Source organism: Ornithorhynchus anatinus, chromosome 4 (assembly GCF_004115215.2).
Source record: "Ornithorhynchus anatinus isolate Pmale09 chromosome 4, mOrnAna1.pri.v4, whole genome shotgun sequence".
Lineage (NCBI taxonomy): Eukaryota > Metazoa > Chordata > Mammalia > Monotremata > Ornithorhynchidae > Ornithorhynchus > Ornithorhynchus anatinus.
In genome coordinates, this window is record NC_041731.1 from 64,074,897 (window position 1) to 64,096,628 (window position 21,732).

At 46.9% G+C, this 21,732-nt stretch overlaps 1 protein-coding gene across 2 annotated transcripts in view; it reads left to right on the plus strand.

The window, feature by feature from the left end:
* The window catches only part of GRHL2 (grainyhead like transcription factor 2), a 104,426-nt gene that overhangs the window by 68,694 nt on the left and 14,000 nt on the right, over positions 1-21,732 (plus strand). For both annotated transcript variants that reach the window (XM_029063259.2, XM_029063258.2), the window contains exons 8-12: positions 7,275-7,433; positions 12,900-12,987; positions 14,659-14,798; positions 16,500-16,531; positions 20,043-20,137. In XM_029063259.2, the coding sequence (XP_028919092.1) occupies positions 7,275-7,433; positions 12,900-12,987; positions 14,659-14,798; positions 16,500-16,531; positions 20,043-20,137 (514 nt within the window). The remainder of the gene's footprint in view (positions 1-7,274; positions 7,434-12,899; positions 12,988-14,658; positions 14,799-16,499; positions 16,532-20,042; positions 20,138-21,732) is intronic.

Consider the following 21,732-nt stretch of genomic DNA (forward strand, 5'->3'; position numbering starts at 1 on the left):
TAGCTAGTATCTACTCCAGCACTTATAATGCTCAGCATATAGCGTTCAAGAAATACCATAAAAATAATAATAATGTTGGTATTTGTTAAGCGCTTACTACGTGCCGAGCACTGTTCTAAGCACTGGGGTAGACACAGGGGAATCAGGTTGTCCCACGTGGGGCTCACAGTCTTCATCCCCATTTTCCAGATGAGGTAACTGAGGCACCGAGAAGTGAAGTGACTTGCCCAGAGTCACACAGCCGACAAGTGGCCGAGCTGGGATTTGAACCCATGACCTCTGACTCCCCAGCCCGTGCTCTTTCCACTGAGCCGCGCTGCTTCTCTTCTAAAAAGAATCTGCTCATCCCACTGTTCGCATCTGTGCTTCACTGTCAGCGTGGCTCAGCGGAAGGAGCCCGGGCTGGGGAGTCAGAGGTCATGGGTTCGAATCCCGGCTCCGCCACTTGTCAGCTGTGTGACTTTGGGCAAGTCACTTCACTTCTCGGTGCCTCAGTTCCCTCATCTGTAAAATGGGGATTAAGACTGTGAGCCCCACCTGGGACAACCTGATCACCTTGTATCCCCCCGCAGTGCTTAGAACAGTGCTTTGCACATAGTAAGTGCTTAACAAATGCCCACATTATTATATCCCGAAGCGGTTCCTTCTACCTTCCCTGTTTTCACACACCCCTTTCGGTTCACCGTAACAGCTGCTTTGGTGTCCTGCTTCCATCCATTTTCTTCCAGGTGTTCCTCCCAACAAAGCTCTGTTGCTGTGGGTATTTCCTCCAATCTGGGGAGCTGGTCGTTGTTCTCCAGATAATAACAATAGGAATTGCATCCAACAACTGTGAGACCTGGACTCAATATGGACCACCCATCCAGCCTCTTGAGCTCCGAGAGACTTCCCCGATTAAGCTCTCTTGTCCCCGGCTCACCTTCCCTTCTGCGTCATCTGTGCATTTGGATCTGTGACCTGTCCTTCTGGAGTCAGAAGGACCTGGGTTCTCATGCTGACTCTAGCACTTGTCTGCTGTGTGACCCTGGACAAGTCTTGTCTCTTGTCACAACTGTTGGATACAATTCCGATGTTCTGGACCTCATACGTGAATAATTTGGTTACTTTCCCCACAGCACACTGGCATTTAAAGTTTTGTTTTCTATTTCGTCTAGTATTAGATGGTGTACTTCCTAGGGTGAGAACCTTAAGCTCCGGTTAGGTTAAGGGTGTTATGGTTAGGGTTTTCTGGTTATAGGCACAGCTCACTGGGGACGTGTTATCAGTCTGTAAAGCCGTGATGAATCAACAGAGTTCTCCACGGTCTCATTGCTGTATTCTTTTAAATGTGCACATACTGGTTCCTGGATGATTGTTTCAAAGGTCTCTGTAGAAGCAGCGGGGCCTAGTGGTTAGAGCAGGGGCCTGGGAGTCAGAAGGACCCGGGTTCTAATCCCGGCACTGTCACGTGTCTGCTGTGTGAACCTAAGCAGGTCATTTAACTTTTCTGTGCCTCACTTATCTCAACTGTAAAATGGGAAATCAGACCACGAGCCCCGCGGGTAGGGAATGTGTCTGTTTTATTGTACTCTCCAAAGCCCTTCGTACAGTGCTTTGCACACGGTGAGTGCTCAACGGATGCTGTTGTCTGACAGAGACCGAGTCCAACCTTGTATGTACCCCAGCGCTTAGTACGGTGCCTGGCGCGTAGTAAGCACCCAGCCCAGGATGGACCATTTTAGCTAAAGCTGCTGCCGCGTAGACTGGGAAGGAAGAGAGTGAGGAAGGGGATCTCAGTCTCAAGCAGCCCCATACAAAGTGTGGTGGTCCCTAAGCCCAGACCCCGCCTCGCTCCTGGGCTCACCCAGCAGGCTGCCTGGGCAGGCCTAGCGGGAGAGGGACCTTTGGGTCACCTCCCTGGGCTCTGGGGTCCCAGAGGGTGAGAAACAGCATGGTGTAGGGGATAGAGCATGGGCCTGGGAGTCAGGGGTGTGCTCGTCTGCTGTGTGACCCTGGGCAAGTCACTTCTCTATCCCTCAGTTACCTCATCTGGAAAATGGGGATTAAGACTGTGAGCCCATTGTGGGACATTCATTCATTCAATTCATTCGGTCTTATTTATTGAGCACTTACCGTATGCAGAGCACTGTACTAAGTGCTTGGAAAGTACAGTTCAGTAACAAATAGAGACGATCCCTACCCAACAACGGGCTCACAGTGTAGAAGTGGGAGACAGGCATCAGAACAAATAAACAGGCATGGACCACATCTAACCGGATTAGATTGTATCTACCCTAGTGCTTGGTACAGTGCCTGGGACATAGTAAGTGCTTAACAAATACCATTAAAAAAACACACTTCCGACCCTTCCCCAGAGCCTGAAGGGAGAAAGAGAGGAACCCCTCTGGGTGTGCGGCCGAGTTAGCTAGCTTCAGCTTGCTGAAAGATGGCAAAAATCGAGGTCGACGGCACATTCGACTTGCGGCATCCTAGTGTCTTCAAGGGAAACGGCAGACCAGCTGGGGCTGCCCTCTCTCTCTCTGTGTCCGTGGAGCTGATGTCCCTCGTTGACGGGCCTGGGACCGGGGATGAAGGGTAGAGGCCAGGCCTCAGCGGAGGCAGGAGCCTGACCAGTTCCACTTTGGACAAGTGATCTCAATCAGTGGCGTTTATGGAGTCCTCACTTCTCCTTCCCGCTTAGACGGTGAGCCCCATGTGGGATCCGGTTGGCTTGGGTTTTTTTTTAATGGTATTTTTTAAGCACTTTTGTGCCAGGCACTGCACTAAGCTCTGGGATAGATACAAAGTAATCAGATTGGACACAGTCCATGTCCTAAATGGAGCTCGCGGTTTTCATCCCCGTTTTCTGCGTGTTGTTATACTGTACCCTCCCAAGCTCTTCGTACAGTGCTTTACATACAGTAAGTGCTCGGTAAATACGATTGGATGAATGAATGAATTTTACAGTGAAGTAACTGAGGCGTAGGGCAGTCAAGTGATTTGCCCGAGGTCACACAGCAGACAGGTGACAAAGCCAGAATTAGAGAAGCAGCGTGGCTCAGTGGAAAGAGGCCGGGCTTGGGAGTCAGAGGTCATAGGTTCGAATCCCGACTCTGCCCCTTGTCAGCTGTGTGACTGTGTCACTTCACTTCTCTGTGCCTCAGTTCCCTCATCTGTAAAATGGAGATGAAGACTGTGAGCCACACGTGGGACAACCTCATTCCCCTGTATCTACCCCAGTGCTTAGAACAGTGCTCTGCACGTAGTAAGCACTTAACAAATACCAACATTATTATTATTATTATTATTATTATTAATTAGAACCCAAGACTTGTGCTTTTTCCACTAGGCCACGCTGTTTTCCGAGCATTTAGTACAGTGCTCGGCATACAGTAAGTGCCTAACAAATACCATTATTATTATTATCATTATTATTTCTGTGTTCAGAGTACTATACAAACGCTTGGGAGAATAAGCCGATGTGGGGACAGAGTCCCCGTGTTAGGGAAAAGGTGTGTCCTTTGTTGCGGAGATCCTTTTTATTTCGGCTTTTCCAGGCTCAGATAGGGATTTCTATCCTTTCCCCACCAAAAAGGCCTTTGAGACTGTGAGCCCTTCCTAGATGTACTTTGAAGAGAACTGCCTGCTCCATAAAGAGCACGAAATAGGTTGGGTGTGGAAGATGAAACCGAATAGCTCAAGCAGCCACAAAACCGAGGTATTAGTCTATGACCTTTCCTGCCTCTCCACCCCTTACTCCTTTCTTCAGTTAAAGTTCAACTATTCGGGCTGTTAGTGCAGGAGGGCGAAACTGTGATACCATCGAGCGCTGCAATCCTTCCGTGCTCTTAGTTCAAGAAAGCGAACAAAGGGACACTGCCAACGCCATTATAAAATACCTAATGGTATTATTAGTCTCCGGGATTGCAAACAGGCCCCTGCTCCTTTCCTCCCAACATAGTGTAGCAGAGACAGTAAGCCTGTATATATTTGCTTTCTCTTTCCGAAGGGTGGGATGCTGTGGTGGTTAAATTCGCAGCCTGGAGAAATTTCTGAAGTCCCCTGTTACCTCAGGTAGTTCTTGGTTGGTTCAGTTACTTAGTGTCCCTAGTGGGATTCTAGTTTATGGTCATTTTGTTTAACCTTTAGAGACCACTCCTGAGGGATGCCTGATGTTTTTAGATCCTCTGTCAGGTTCCTATCATAGAGTCATTTTCTAGTCTCCAGGAAAGCATCGATTATTTCTGGGCTGCTCTTCCATCTGTCCTTGTGAACTCAAAAGGCTAATCACCCCAGGCCCTTTAATGCAGGCCACGAGCTGACGAAAGCCTACGGTTATCATCTCCCTCGGCTTCCTGGAGCAGATATCTATCGTGACGGGCAGACACGTCAGGGAATGAGGCCTGAATTTTAATGGTTTAGAAAATGATGCCAATTACTGTTTATTTTCTGGTTTCTGGAATGCTGGTCTGAGGTGAAGGAATGAGAAGAGTAAAGCTCTAAAAATGGCCACATTTGATTAATTGCTCCTGTTTAACATATTTAATTTTAAGATGCATCCTCACCATCATTTTATTATTATCATTATTGTTGGTATTAATGAGGATAACAATAAGATCATCAAAGTGAAATTGCTGTGGAAGTAATGTCAGCTGCCAATTCTAAGTATTAATATGATCATTTATTAATCACTTAAGGGGGGCAAAGTATTATACAAAGCACTGGGATACTAACCTGAAAATGAACAGCCGCTTATAAGGCACTCACAGGTTAAATAGGGAAAGAGACCCACGTTGAACAGAAAGAACGCGATCCAGGGGAAAACAGGGTCAAAATCAGCAGTCAGAAATATCAACGGGGGACAGTCTTTGATCACCTTACCTCTCCCATCAAGCAGTCCTCGGCGGGAAACGGACGCAGTCTTCCTAATGCTCTAAATGCCGGAAAGATTGGCTTCCAGCCACCATCTGCTCTTGTGTGAGTTGGTTGGTGTTCATTCATTCAATAGTATTTATTGAGCACTTTCTATGTGCAGAGCACTGTACTAAGCGCTTGGAATGTACAAATCAGCAACAGATAGAGACAGTCCCTGCCCATTGACGGGCTTACAGACTAATCGGGGAAGACAGACAAAAACAATAGCAATAAATAGAATCAAGGGGATGTACATCTCATTAAAACAATAGCAATAAATAGAATCAAGGTGGTGTGGGGGAAAAGGTAGGTTTGGGGGCAGCTGCATTCATCAGGCTGACTCTTCCAGGCCCAAGTATAGCACACCATTCTTGGCACTAGGGAATAAGTGAAGACACTTGACAGAAGCAGACCCTTGCAGCCAGAGAGCTCGATAAAAAATCAGCTCCATTAAGCTTCCGACTCCACTGTACTCTCCCGAGTGCGGAGTACAATACTCTGCATACAGTAAGCCCTTGATCGGTGTCATTGATTTATTGGCTGATTGAGCATCTGCCATGGGTACAGTTGGACGGGGTGACTTATTTACAGAGTGAAAACTATTCCTCTCTCAGTGAAGTCTTGTCTGTTGTCATACTGCTGTCCCTTGTGGATTGCAGTTCCGTGACTCTTTTGAGAACAGCAGGGTGACCATTTAGATGGAGAAGAAGGGGAGAGTTTGGCGAGTACCAAGGATACTGTCAAGGTCGTAGGCTTGAGAGATGGGGAGGTTGGTGGGGGTGTCGACAATGATGGGAAAGTATGGGGAAATCAATCGACGGTATTTATCGAGTGCCTACTGTGTGCAGAGGACTGTACTATGCATTTGGGAGAGTACGAACAACAGAATTAGCACTCACGTTCCCTGCCCAAAATGATCCTATAGTCTAGAAGGGGAGATGGACATTAATATGAATGAATAAGTAATTTATAATGTACAATTTAAAGATATGTACATAAGTGCTTTGGGGTTGGGGCAAAGATCAAATGTTCAGAGATCACAAATCCGAGATCTTAGACAATATAGAAGGGAGAACAAGTTGGGAGGAGAGGATTTGGAAAGGAAGATGAGGGTCTCGGTTTTGAACAAAGTCGGGGTCACATAGTTAGCCTGCCAGAGTCTTATTTGATTACCTTCCTCTATATTCTCTACAGTGGTGCCGTTAATATTTTAACAACGTGTTATCATATAACATTAATCATAGTAGTTATTCGGCGACTTCTTTAAGCCCTTGTCCCTGTGGTGCTTAATTTTCCTTACATGGTTCATTGGGTTGACTGTAAGTCCCCTCTTCTGGGATGTGTGGCTTTGGGGGTTTTGACTATATCTGCAATTTAACAGTTGAATGTGATTGAAGGTGACTTCCAGTGTGATATAGGATACCTTCCTGCAAGGCAAAGTTACGCAAATATGGATCCCGGCCAGTCACCCGATCTCTTCTCCTCTTCCCGCTCAGTGAGGCAATCAGTCATATTTATTGAGCGCTTACTGGGTGCAGAGCACTTAGACATATTCCCTGCCAACAACGAGCTTCCCGTCTAAAGGGGGAGACAGACATTAATATAAATAAACTATAGCTATGTACAGTAGTGCTGGGGGGCTGGAAGGAGGGATGAATCAAGAGAGCAAGTCAGGGAGACGCAGGAGGGAGTGGGAGATGAGGAAAAGAGGACTTAGGGAAGGCCTCATGGAGGAGATGTACCTTCAATAAACCTTTGAAGGAGGGGAGGGTGTTCCAGGCCAAGAGGCAGGACAAAATGAAACGACTTGCCCAAGCTCACACAGCATATAAGTGGCGGAGTCGGGATTAGAGCCCAGATCCTTCCATCTTCCAGGCCTGAGCTCTATCCACTAGGCCAGCTGCTTCCCTGAGCTAGTATCGGGTATGCAAATTTCATATGGCTTAGGCTGGTTCCACATGCGCAAGAGAGTGTAAAAATACTGAATGCTGAACTTTCAGTAACACTATATAGAGAGTGGTTCATGTCTTCCCTTTAGGAGACATAATACTCCTAGCAGTGCACGGTAAGGCATAGCAAACTCAGTTTATTTAGGGGTACATGATTTAATAGATAAAATAATAATCCTGAAGCCTGAAATCTGGATCTGAAACCTTCTGAAATTTCAAGCTAAAGTCAAAGGACTGTGCTTTCCAACATTCTACCTGCTGAAATAATTAAAACTGGATTTTGTTATTGCATTTGCAGTTATTTAGGCAACCAGCTTCTTTCAGAAGAGTCTTTGGGTATTCTCCAAAGTTTGGGCTGAGTTCAGCTCTTGAATTTCATGTAGGTATGCATGCCTTTTTTTTCAGATAACTTCTGATTTTTTTCTCTCTTAGATTTTCATCACTGTGAATTGCCTAAGTACAGATTTTTCCTCTCAAAAAGGGGTGAAAGGGCTGCCTTTGATGATTCAGATCGACACATACAGTTATAACAATCGCAGCAATAAACCGATCCACAGGGCTTATTGCCAGATCAAAGTCTTCTGTGACAAGGTGAGTCAAGATGATAGGGTGACACAAGAAACCATTGTTCACGTGTATTGTCTTACTATCCTTTTCCCAAACTAATTATTCAGCTGATCAGTGTGCTAGGGAATGTTGTAGGAAAAGCATTTGTTTAGACTTCTAATTATTGTTATTCACCTCTTTTTGGAAAAGTGCTGCTGCTGAGTAGATTTTTTTTTTTTATCATTTTACTTAAGGCGACCCACCGGAGAGAGTTGTTGGAGTCATTTGGGTTTGCATCAGTGCCTATTTTAAAAGAAGGAATAGAAATTTGATTGCACTGGGTACAAAAAAAAAAAAAGACATCAATTTTGGTCTCGGGATTTGGTGGCTTCCTAACCCTCTATTGGATTCTGACCAGTAGAACTGACCGAGACACACCCGCTATGGTTAATATAGGAAAAATCAAGCAGTCATTGGTATTTATTGAGCATGTGCGATGTGCAAAGCACTGTAGTAAACACTTGGGAGAGAACAAAACAGCAAGGTTGGGTGGCACATTCCCTGTCCACGAGAAGCTTACAGTCTAGAGAAGGAGGCAGATATTAATAGAAATACATAACTATGGATCTGTGCATAATTGTTGTGGGGCTGGGAGGGGGAGATGAATAAAAAGTTCCCTAAGGGCACAGATCCGAATGAAAACAATCCAATAATCATTCAATTCAATTCAATCATATTTATTGAGTGCGTACTGTGGGCAGAACACTTGATAATGTTGGTATCTGGTAAGCGCTTACTATGTGCCGAGCACTGTTCTAAGCGCTGGGGGAGATACAGGGGAATCAGGTTGTCCCACGTGAGGCTCACAGTTAATCCCCATTTTACAGATGAGGGAACTGAGGCACAGAGAAGTGAAGTGACTTGCCCACAGTCACACACACCTCTGACTCCGAAGCCACTTGGGAAATACCATTCAGCAACAAAGGCAATCCGTGCCCACAACAGGCTCACAGTCTAGAATACTAACCCTAGGGTTAAATGACAACACTGCGTAGTTTAGAACTCAAGAATAAGGTAATGACCTCTCCATCTGAGTTACTTTAGGACAGAATTTTTCCAACTCATCACTGGGGGATTCCATGGGGCCACTGAGAGACAGAGTAGGGAATCAGAGAAGCAGCGTGGCTTAGTGGAAGGAGCCTGGGTATGGGAGTCAGAGGTTGTGGGTTCCAATCCCCACTCCGCCACTTGTCTGCTGTGTGACTTTGGGCAAGTCACTTTACTTCTCTGGGCCTCAGTTCCCTCATCTGTAAAATGGGGATTAAAACTGTGAGCCCCACATGGGACAGCCGGATCACCTTGTATCCCCCTAGCGCTTAGAACAGTGCTTTGCACATAGTAAGCGCTTAACAAATGCCATCGTTATTAAATAGAAAGACCGGCAAGCAGATACCAGTGCACACTGAAACACAAACTTGTGAGCGGTGAGAGGCAGCAAATGTACTGCAAAACACCCTAAATGTTTTACAGGATTCTGCTGTTTATCAGGACCCTAAATACAGAAAGTCGTGGCCACCAAAATGTCAGGGTCATGTTTACAGCCACAGAAAAATGTCAGAGAACATTTGACTTCTGTTCAGACATTACTGGAAATAAGAGCTAGATTATGGGCTGCACCACTGTTTGGAATGTAAGCTCCTTGTGGGCAGGGAACCTATCTATAAAATCTGTTGTACTGTAATCTTCCAAGCACCGAGTGCAGTGTTCTTCACACATACTCAATAAGTGTGATCGAATGATGGATCGAAGCTCATTGACAGGAAGCTCTAGACTGTAAGCTCACTGTGGGCAGGGAATGTGTCTGCCAATTCTGCTATATTGTACTCTCCCAATCGCTTAGTTCAGTGATCTGTAAATATGATTGATTATAACTCACGGGTAGGACATTTGGCGCTGTAGTGAACCTGGAGTGGGATAACGGACTATTTCTAATCTGATTATTTTAATCATTCAATCATATTTATTGAGCACTTCCTGTGTAGACACATGGGAGAGTACAGTAAAACAGAGTCATCTGTTGTGTCTACACTAGCACTTAGCACAGTGCTTGGAAAATAGCAAACACTTAATAAATGTCATCATTATTGACACTATTTTGTCTTTACACTATATATATGTATATCACTTAAGGTGAGAAATTCCTTAGTTCTGATAGGGTAGATATGAACGATAATTGACTACGTTCCGGGTGAAAGCCCTCCCGTTACAATCTCCCTTAAACACTGAATTATTTTTGCAGGGGCAATAGCTACAATTTAAAGGGAATTTTAATGGTGAAAATCATAACTGCCACCGGGGATCGTAGTCAGCGCACAATTTCGTCTTCATTAAAATCTCTTGACCCAGAAACGTGCATCTGAATAAATACTTTGACATATGCCCCAAAAGAGGAGGATATGAGGCCATGGGGTTTATTTGTGAATCTATGTGATTGTTCTAAATAGTCATAGTTTTTGCTTGAACTTATAAATCTAAAGTCAAAATCGAAGGGAAAAAAAAAGGATTGGAGGAAATCAACTGTTTCAAAAGCTGGTGGTCTGGAAGCTCGAAAAGAGCCTTCTTCATCCTTCGCTTTCTCAGATAGCAGAGCACGAGCCCTTCGTTTTAGAGCAACAGATTTTCCACTTCCAGAACAGACTTCCAAGCACACCTGCTAATTATTAAACCTCGGTTTGACCTCCAGTTAACACTCCAATCAAATGAAAGTGAAAATGGCCTTTTAAATGCTTCTTCCACTTCCCTTATAGCAAGCGTATTTATAATGTTTAATAGCGCTCTTTCAAGCAAATCACCCTTCAGGAAACTTTAGTATTCATAAAAGCATACATTTTATTAAATGAAAGCGCACCAGTTATTTAAAGATTCATGCGATTCTCAGAATAAACCGAGGCCACATTCAATGCCTACTTAACAGGAAACTAAGACCGTTACCTCTGATTGAGTGATAAAAGAAATCTCAGCATGACCAAAAAAAACCTACGGGTAGATTTTGGCAAGTGTTCCAATTTGTAGAATCAGACGGCCATTACGGACTGATAAGTCTGAAGAAAATCAACGTCATGTAATAGCCTGTGCTGTAGAAAAATCCCACCGGCGTTTAAACAGAGACCTCCATTGGCAGCACAGATCTAAATAGTCTCGCAGAATCCTATTAACTAGGCAGCACAGTGCCTAAAGTCCCAACAGTAGACAAGCAAATAGCAACTCCAATCGGGACAGCGCACACCCTCATTTAGGAGACTGTCAGACAAGGGCAGACAAGTTCAAGGGCAGCCTACCCCTTCAGACCAAATCGAACACGTAGAGTGTTGCCGTACTCTCCAATCTTCCCAGAGGCTCCTGTCCCCACTGCCGGTGCTTCCTAGTCTGCTGTGTGACCTTGGACAAGTCACTTCACTTCCTCTGGGCCTCAGTTATCCCATCTGTAAAATGGTGATCAAGACTGTGAGCCCCGTGTGCGTCAGGGACTCGTGTCCTACCTGATTTGCTGTGTCCACCCCAGCGCTTAGTGTCTGGCACATGGGAAGTGTTTGAAGAATAACGTGAAGCAGCACAGCCTGGTGGGTAGAGCACAGGCCTATCAGAAGGACCTGGGTTCTAATCCCGGCTCCGCCACTTGTTTTCTGTGCGACCTTGGGCAAGTCACTTCACTTCTCTGTGCCTCAGTTACCTCATCTGTAAAATGGGGACGAAGACTGCGAGCCCCGTGCGGGACAGGGACCGTGTCCAATCCGATGGGCTTGGATTCCCCCCAGCGCTCAGCACGGTGCCTGGCACATAGTTTGCACCGCACAGATACCACAATTAGATGAAACGCTACAATCGTTAAGTGCTTAGTGTATGTCAAGCAGTGTTCTAAGCTCTAGTGTAGATGCAAGTTAATCAGGTCAAATACAGTCCCTGTCCCACGTGGGGACTCGCAGCCTAAGTAGGGGAGAGAACAGGTATTGAATCCCCATTATGCAGTTAAGGAAACTGAGGCAAAGTGAAGTCAAGTGACTTGTCAAGTTCACACAGCAAAAAAGTGGCAGAGCTGGTATTAGAACCCAGGTCCTCTGGCTCCCGGGCCCGTGCTTTCTGTTGACCGAGGAGCCCCACATCTACAGCGGGAAGGGAGGAGGATGGGTTTACAGCCAGAGGACAGATGAGTGTCAAAATAGGGTAGAGATGTAGGGGATGCCGCTCACTTCAAGATGTTTGGCGGTCGAATGGCGTTGTTACTCAGAATTTAGCAAATATGCGTGTACGTATAGAAGTCTAGCAGGAAGGAGATTCTACGTGGCCTAGGGGATAGGGCCTGAAAGTCAGAAAGACCTGGGTTATAATCCCGGCTCTATCGCTTGCCTGCCGTGTGGCCTTGGGCAAGGCAAGTCACTACGCTTCTCTGTGCCTGGAGTTCACTCATCTGTAAAATGGGGATTAAAACTGTGAACCCCATGTGGGATGGGGATGATGCCCATTAGCTTCTATATACTCCAGTCCTTAGTACAGTGCCTGGCACACAGTAAGCTTGGGAGTCAGAGGTCATGGGTTTGAATCCCGACTCTGCCCCTTGCCAGCTGTGTGACTGTGGGCAAGTCACTTCACTTCTCTGGGCCTCAGTTCCCTCATCTGGAAAATGGGGATGAAGACTGTGAGCCTCACGTGGGACAACCTCATTCCCCTGTATCTACCCCAGCGCTTAGAACAGTGCTCTGCACGTAGTAAGCGCTTAACAAACACCAACGTTATTAACGTTATTATTAACGAATACCACTAAAAAAAGGCATACGGACTCCTTTGCTGAACACCTAGTTTCCACTCACGAGCATAGGGCCAGAAGTATTGAAGGAAGGAAACCGGGAGGAATAGGGAGTTTAAGTGCTGTGAAAATCAAGGTCAAGAGTCGGGTTTCTTGGTCGTGCTGGGCTTCGGTTGCCCGACCTGAGGGACGTAGGCAGAAGCCGGCATTTAGGCTTGTGAATACGAGAAGTGAGAAAATGGGAAAAAGTCAGGGGAAATTGAAAAGGGCTAGAATTGGCAGATCTTCAATCCGTGGGTGTGGGTATGTGCTTCTTGTGCTTAGCTTTTATTTGGGGGAAGGAAGTGTGACTTTCTAGTATTTGGAACTTGGGAAACAAGCTGCGCCTCTATATAAAAACCCAGCCCCAAGCTTAGGGTGATTTGTTTATTATGCCATTTTTTTCGGAAGCCCACATGAAAAAAGATGTCCAAGCTTGTCTGATTGTTTATCTTAGCAAAGAGGCTACGTGCTGAAGCTGGGTTTCGACGAGGATTCGTAATCTCTTGTAGTGCTCCCACAGTTGAGACCCTGACCCTGCCTGAGGGATAGAGATGGTGCCATTCTGTCTCCTGCTTCTCCCTGGCTTATTTCATCCTCAACATGGCACGCACAGGCGGTAGCTCTTTTGTGCTTTGTTAACACGCCGCTTGTATTTGTCTTGCCGTCAGGGAGCTGAGAGAAAAATCCGGGATGAAGAGAGGAAGCAGAACAGAAAGAAGGGGAAGGGTCAAGCATCCCAAACCCAGGGCAACAACGGTGAGTTTGTCTTCAAGCCTCTTGATGTCCCGCCTCAGAGCGGTGATATCCGGCAGGGTGTCGGGCTGCCGCACAGGTGCCTCCTAGCATCCCTTGTTTTCACTCCGCCGATTTCCTCGACGTGAGGAGTCTTGGAAACCAACGGTGGTTTTGGGAGTCCCTCTGGGGCCCGGAGCCTGGATGGATTTTAGGAGGGAGCTCTGGGTAGGTGGACTGGGATGGCTAGACTGGAGAAGCAGTGTGGTTTAGTGGATAGAGGATGGGCCTGGGAGTCAGAAGGACCTGAGCTCTAATACCGGCTCTGCCACGTGTCTGCCGTGTGACCTGGGGCATGTCACTTATCCTAGAACAGGGCCGGAATACAGTAGCGCTTCTCTGCACACAGTAAGCGCTCAGTAAATACGACTGAATGGATGAAAAAAATACCGTTGTTATTATTATTCTCTGGGTCTCAGTTACCTCATCTGTAAAGTAGGGATAAGAGCGTGAGCCCCATTTGTGACGCGGATGGTGTCCGACAGGATTAACTCGTATCTACCCCAGCACTTAGAACGGTGCCGGGCACTTAGTGAGTTTTTAACAAGTTGACGATTATTATTATTCCAGGGTTCCCCTGGTTTCAGCTGCTTTCCCAGGGCACCTTGGAGGGCCTCGTTTCATGCCTCTGAGTCCCATCACAAATACGGGCCCACCTGAGCCTTCTGGGAAGAGTAGGCAAACAGGGAGCTGCGCTCGGCAAGCCGGGATCCTCCGGGAGTGCCTGCAGCCCGGAGGAGGTGCTTGAAGCCCCCTCGAATGCCTTTGGAGGGGCTGGGGTCTCTCCAAGCCTCCATAACGTTGATTGGTGGGGTCTTCCTCTGATAATGCAACTTGATGACCGGTCACTTTGCCATTTTTTCATCGCAATAGTTATGTATTCGTGTAGCTTTTGCTACGTATTGGGGAAGTACAAGATAACCATCCATTCATTCATCCAGTCAATCGTATTTATTGAGCACTTACCGAGTGCAGAGCACTGTACTAAGCGCCTGGGAGAGTACAATATAACAAATAAACACATTCCCTGCCCACGTCCCCTGTTTAGGGCAGACACAGTCCCTGTCCCCGAGAAGGTGGGGAAGGAGGCAAGCCCAGAGCAACCCAGGAGTGCCTTACTGTGGGCAGGCAGATATGGTTCTCTACTTGTTCGAAGTCACCATTATTCAGGGAAACCCCTGCTTCCTTATCGAGAAGTTGCATGGCCTAGTGGATAGAACATGGGCCTGGGAGTCGGAAGGACCTAGGTTCTAGTCTTGGCTCTGTCACTTGTCTGCTGTGTGACGTTGAGCAAGTCACTTCACTTCTCTGTGCCTCAGTTACCTCATCTGTAAAATGGGGATTGAAACTGTGAGGCCCACATGCGACAGGGACTGTGTTCAACTCGATTTGCGCATATCCACCCTAGTGATTAGTACAGTACCTGGCACCTATTAAGCACTTAAATGCTATCATTATTATTATTACTATCTGTGTTCCTTGGCCGGGGTGGCTGAAGCCAGAGCAGAGCTGAGGTTGGGTCTTGGACAAGGAGATAGGGATGCAGGCCAATGAACTCCAAAATAAGCTTGCGAATGGGGATTTTAAATCCCATCAGATCACCTCTTTATAATGATTTCCCGTGATCTTGTCCAGCTGCCGACGGGAAGTTGTCAGCAATCCCCTTACAGAAGAAGAGCGACATCACCTTCTTCAAAACAATGACCGATCTGGATTCTCAGCCCGTTCTCTTTATCCCCGATGTTCATTTTGGAAACCTGCAGAGAACTGGACAGGTGAGATCCCAAGTCCCGATTGGTAGAGTCAGCTTCGGGAAAGTTTTTACTTTGCAAAGAGCTCCTTTACGTGATACACGTTATTGTCCCTGTTTACCGGAGGAGGTGAAGAGAAAAAAATATATCTGACACTTCTGAAGTTCAGAGAAAAGGAATAAGAAAATGTGTGCCGTCAAGGAAAGTTTGGTGCGTGATCAAGAGAAAGGTTTACCCAGGGATGAGGGTTGGGCCTTGAGTAACGGAGTGCCACCTAATGGAAGAAAAAGTGAAAATGATGACTGGGTTCTTGGAAAATAGCTCTTGCGGAATCTTACTTCTTATCTTTTAGAGCAGCGTGGCACAGTGGAAAGAGCGTGGGCTTGGGAGTCAGAGGTCATGGGTTCGAATGCCGGGCTCCGCCACGTCTCAGCTGTGTGACTGTGGGCAAGTCACTTCTCTGGGCCTCAGTTACCTCATCTGTAAAATGGGGATCAACTGTGAGCCTCACGCGGGGCAACCTGATTACCCTGTATCTACCCCAGCGTTTAGAACAGTGCTCGGCACATCGTAGGCGCTTAACAAATACCAACATTATTATTATCTTTTGGATTTGCCCTAAATTGTGAGTAAGGAAAGGTAGGCACATGGGATGGGGGAAGGAGGGAGGCTAGAGAAGCCTGCTTTTAATGGCTGTGCTGTCCTTTTCTTACCTTAAAATTATGGAGTTAGTGGAGGTGCACTTTCATTTGAAACTTTAATGTGCTCTCTCATCAGTCCACCCCTAAACCAGCTAAGCTAAACCCGTTTAGCAAAACACCCCAAAGCCAGCTTAGCACCTATCCAGGGGTCTTTCAGAAGTCACCAGCTCTAAGAAACTTGTAGGAAGACTTCCCCGAAGATGTACAAGGAGACTGACGTTTTTAAATAATTCACAACTTCTCTCAAGAAATATTTCATCTTTCCTGGAAAATTGGTCCTGCCACACGATTACCCAAATAGTTCCCTTGAATTGCCCTTCTAGCCGCCTACCCGTCCCTCCAAGCTAAGAGAAACCATGTTGCTGGCTGCGTAGGAAACATATAACTTAAATAACATGATTCCGTCAGTAAGAGATCAGGTGGGACAGGGAGGGCCGAGAGCTCACCTCCTCCAGCAGGCCTTCCCAGACTGAGCCCCCCTTTACCTCTGCTTCTCCTCCCCTCTCCATCGCCGAGTCCCTCCCTCTGCTTTACCCCCCCCCACACACAGCATTTGTGTATATATGTACATATTTATTAGTCTGTTTTATTAATGATGTGTATATATCTACAATCTACTTATTTATATTGATGCTATTGATGCCTGTCTACTTGTTTTGTTGTCTGTCTCCCCCCTTCTAGACTGTGAAACCATTGTTGGGTAGGGATTGTCTCTATCTGTTGCCGAATTGTACTTTCTAGGCGCTTAGTACAGTGCTCTGCACAAAGTAAGCGCTCAAATACGATTGAATGAACGAATGAATGCTACCGACGTGCCCAAGGGAACAAGCCAAAGGGAATAGAAATGAGGGGCAGCACCAACCGAATTTATCTTAGAGAATCGTCTGGTTTGGCATGAATAAAATATTACTTTATGAGGCCAAGTGCCCCAAATAGAGATATTTTCTTTGCTGCTTTTGGAATGACAGTCCTGTAAGGGCCAGTGAGAGGGCTGGGACAGTGAACTTCTCGTTTTGTTTTGCAGGTGTACTACAACACAGATGATGAGCGAGAAGGGTAAGACACTGGGGTCTTTCATTTCAAAGGGGGGAACAATAAGGGACAGTCAGTTCGTGCTGGTGGAGGTGGTTCTTGCAAATTCTTGTTTCTTCCTCTGGCCGAAGACAGCAGAAGGGGGCGTGGACTGGATCCGGGGTCCTGGGCCACATTCAGGTTCACGAACTGGATCCGGAGTAACGTAAGGGCGGGAGACTCCGTGAGGGAGTCCGTTACTGCTTTCGACTCTCCTTGTTTCTCTCTGAGGTGGGCCGGAGATACCTCTAGTTCTCTATGTCCTTCTCTCGAGAAGCAGCGTGGAATAGTGGAAAGAGCCCAGGCTTAGGAGTTAGAAGATGTGGGTTGTAATCTCGGCTCCACCACTTGGCTGTGTGACCTTGGGCAAGTCACTTAACTTCTCGGGGTCTCAGTTACCTCATCTGTAAAATGTGGATCAAGACTATGAGCCCCATGTGGGACAACCTGTTTACCTTGTATCTACCCCAGTGCTTAGTACAGAGCTTGGCACATAGCAAGCCCTTAACAAATAACCATAATTGTTATTATTATTCTCTCCCCTTCCTCTTGTCCTTTTCCTGGGCAGGTGGGCAGATATAAACCCACGCTAGCTAAGACAGGCAACAGCAGTTGGAGGAGGTAAATTAGAGCGGCAGCTAAAGGCAGCATGGCCTACTGGATAGAGAGCATGGTCTTGGGAGTCAGGAGGACCCGAGTTCTAATCCCCACTCCTCCACTTGTCTGCTGTTTGACCTTGGGAAAGATACTTAACTTCTCTGGACCTCAACGACCTCATCCGTAAAATGGGGATTCTTTGAGCCCCTCGTCGGACGTGGACCGTGTCCAACCTGATTAGCTTGGATCTACCCCGGTGCTTAGTGTGGTGCCTAGCTCTCAATAAGTACTTAGAAAATCCTTGAAAAAACGAGAAAAAAAGACCGTCATTGTTGCTACAGCCCAGCCTCCCAGAATTCCCTCTGTGGAACCTAAAGCCAAGATTTCTCCAGAGCCGGCAGATGTGCGGATTTCAGGGAGTTGGAGCTAAGGGCGGCTCCGGCTGGCCTCCACAGTAATCTCCCACCTCTTTCTTCTCCTCCTCCTGCTGTGCTCTGTGCGGGGAACTTAAGCGCCCACCAACACCACCCAAAGAAGGACTTTTTCCACGCCCACCAGCCATCTTGTCGTTTGGCAGCATAAAGGGTCAATCCATCAGTGGTATTTATTGAGCGCTTACTGTGCTCAGAACAATATGCTAAGCACTGGGGAGAGTGCAGTATAACAGAGTTGGTTGTCAGTTCCCTGCCCACAGGAAGCTTACAGTCTAGAGGGAAAAGCTGTGATGGCCACATAGAGATTTTTGTGATTTGCTCTTCAGCAGCATCCCCCTTGGAGCTTCTAATTCAGAAGTGATTGCTAGCCAAGTTAGGTAAATGCTGTTTCACAGTTGGAAAGCCCTGCCGAAGGATGTTCCAGGTGAAATGAAGGCAATTTAAAAAGAAATCCACGATGGAGTGAGAGCTGAGTCAGACTATCAGCAAACTCATCCATTTTGGAAAAAGGCCTGGACATTTTTTGGTCATCCAGAGTCGGTTCACAGTTTTGGAGGGATAACAGCAGTTTTCTTTGCCTTAGGCGACATAATGAGTTTAATTATTTCCAGAGTCAAAGTCTGTTCTTGGCAGTTAGGCCTTTGAGAAAGAACAGTCATCCTTTCAGGCCGGCCGGACCTGCTGCGGGAAGTAAATGGTGCTGATTGTTGCCACTCACTGTGGCGGTAGGGCCGTGAAAGACGGGGAGGAGAGAAGGAGAAGGAGGAATGAGAGAAGGAGATGGGAGAGGATGAAAGAAAAGTGATGAATGAGCGTGGGAGGGAGAGAGAAAAGGAAAAAGGAAAAAATGGCAAAATCTAGAAGAGCACTGAGGCCTTGTCAGGATATCTGCTTGGGTGGAGCCAAGAGAAGAGTGTAAGAGGGAAAATGAATCAGCGCCTCTTGCCTGCCAGGGGCATTGGTGCAGGGTTGGTTGTGGCCTAGTGGATAGACCACCGGCCTGTGAGTTAGAGGACGTGGGTTCTGATTCCGGCTCTGCCACGTGTCTGCTGTCTGACCTTGGGCAAGTCGCTTCACTTCTCTGTAAGATAGGGATTAAGACTGTAAGTCCCATGTGGGACAAAGATTGTGTCCAACCTGATTACCTTGCATCTACCCCCATGCTTAGAACGGTACTTGGCACATAGTAAGTACTTTAAAAATACTCACTGTTATTATTATTATTATCATCAGTTTTAACTTTGAGGGCAGGAGCAGTTTGCGGTTGTGCCGTAGATGTGCTTGCCAGCTATCAGCTCCCCACATGACCGGGCTGCCTGGGTTTTGTTTTTTTTGAAATGGCATTTGTTAACCACTTACCATGTGCCAGCCACTGTACTAAGCGCTGGGGTAGAGAGATACAAGCTCATCATCCCAGCCCCAAGTCCTCAAGTCCAGCTCCAAGTCTGGATCGGTGACCTCCAAAGTTTCTGACCACATGGTCCAGTTGGCAGCAGGGCCTCTCCAATCCCCCTGGCAGCTTTGAAGTTTGCCCATTAGAGGTGAGAATTATGGGAATTATTCTTTGTTCAATTAACACATCCCCATCCAAGTGCAGGAGGAAGGTAGTGAGCTGGGGGGCCGGGGGGAATCTTAATGCTGTCAATTAAGCACTTAGTGTGTGCTGAGCACTGGGAGAGAATGCACAAGTGGGAATTAGGTTCCCTGTCCCAGGAGTAGTGGAGTTTGGAAGATAGAGCTTTCAGCTTGGGTTGACAGCCCTCCATCCCCAGACTAACCTGTCAGGTCTGAAAGTCCCTCCGTGGACTCTTTACGCGTTTCTGCTATTTTCAAATGCAGTCACCTCCTCTGTCACCTCACCCCTTTGCCCCCCCCTCCCCAAGCCGAAACAGTGGGTGGATCTTTGAGAGAATCCTTGAAATGGAGAATTTCTAGGCCAAGGTTGAGAGGGCAATGAAGAAGATGGAATCAGTGGATGTTCGTCAGTCATTGCCTAGACAAGACTCCCATGAGAAGCAGTGTGGCTCAGTGCATAGAACAGGAGCCTGGGAGTCGGAAGGACCTGGATTCCAATCCCCGCTCCGCCACATACCTGCTCTGTTACCAAGGGCAAGTCACTTCGCTTCTCTTTGCCTCAGTTACCTCATGTGTAAAAATGGGGATTAAGAATGCGAACCCTTTGTGGGACAGGGACTGTGTCCAACCTGGTTAACTTGTACCTACCCCAGCACTTAAAATAGTGCTTGGCATATAGTAAGTGCTTAACAAGTAGCATTATTATTATTATTGGTATCATTGATATTATCCTGTCCTCCTGGAATTCTTCCCCAGCCCTGAAGTTTGTTTGACTGAAGTAGAGAAGGAATGTTGATTTAAAGATGTATTATTTTCAAAAGGCATTTAATCGTCATCGCTGTTTTACTTCTTGGGATTTACAAACAAAATTTCCCCGGGTTCTTTTGCAGGAGCAGCGTCCTGGTTAAAAGGATGTTCAGGCCAGTGGAAGAAGAGTTTGGCCCAACGCCCTCTAAGCAGATGAAAGAAGAAGGAATGAAACGAGGTACCGGCCAGCTGGGGGCAAAATTATCCTACTGTCCCTCTCGTGGTGGGCGCAGCAACCCTTCAGAGAGGATCAGCCTAGGCCGTGAAATCGGTCCCACTTAGGAAAAGTTCCCAGTGTAGCTTAGGGACACCGGCTGACAAGACTGTCAGGGCAGACAAGACTCCTCGACGTTTGAGCGATGTTCAAGGAGACAGCATCCCTCAGATGGAGAACCAGCAAGGCCTAATGAAAGAAGCACAGGTCTGAAAGCTAGGGGACCTGCCGGTTCTGCCACCGGCCTGCTGTGTGACCTTGGGCAAGTGACTTTACATCTCCGTGCCTCAGTTTCTTCATCCGTAAAATGCGGATTCAATCCCCGTTCTTCCTCTCAGATTTTGTGGGACAGGATCTCTGGCCAAATTAATAATAATCATAATGATGGTATTTGTTAAGTGCTTACTATGTGTCAAGCACTGTTCTAAGTGCTGGGGTAGGTATGAGCTAACAATAATGATGGCATTTGTTAAGCGCTTACTATGTGCCAGGCACCGTTCTAAACGCTGAAGCACTGTTCTAAGCGCTTGGATACAGTGCCTGGCCCACACGGGGCTCACAGTCTTAATCCCCATTTTACAGATGAGGCCCAGAGAAGTGAAGTGACTATACAGCAGACAAGTGGTGGAGCAGGGATTAAAACCCAGGTCCTTCTGACTCCCAAGCCCGTGCGCAATTCACTGGGACATGCTGGGCTCTTGTATCTAAGTGCTTAGCGTACAGTGCTTGGCACATAGTAGGTGGTATGGGAAGAGTCTAGATGATGGCTCCAGGTCACAGACCATTTCTCGGCCTCTGTGATTTCAGTGTTCAGTGGTTAGCAAATTGTTTCGAATAAATTCCACCTTCTGGTGGTTGGAAAAAATGCTCCCTGCTTCTAAATACTTTTCAGTTTCGTTCACGTCTGCCCTTCGTAGTTGCCAGAGGTCAGCAGCGAAAGCAGAAAAATTGTCCCAGCAGAGCCTCATCTCCCTACATCTCTAACCCAGATTCAGACAGTTGTAGAAAAAATTGGGCAATTGCCGAACTCGAGCTCTCGTTCTCGGGATTTCTCCTATCGCTATTTTTAAACCAAAATCCTTTTGATTCCGAGTTGTAAAAATATACCCGTGGTTCTTTGGAAAAATCTAAACCCTTGACTAGGAGTGATGCTTGGTGCCCATCTCAGGGGACCTGATCCTTCACCCCCTCTACCCTCCCCTCACCCTGCCCCCAGCCTGGTGGGTCAAAGAGCAGCTCCATCTCCTTTAATAGCATGATAAATTTGTAATGAAATATTTGGCTATAATCACAGAGGCACATCCCCATGTGGAGCCTGCAATGGGAAAGGTCAGACAACCTACTCTTCACGGCACGTGGCTGTTAAGAATTCAGTTCTGTTCTGGTTTCTTGGAAATAGGACGCACAGTCGACTTGAGCTATTTAAAACCAAGTTGAGGGAGGAGAGACGAGAGCAAAAAATGGAGTGGCGGAATTCTGTAAAAAGTTCAGATCTTCAGGGAAGAACAGCCTCTGGTTGCTGTCGTCGGTCAGGGCCATACTAACTGAAGAATCATTCC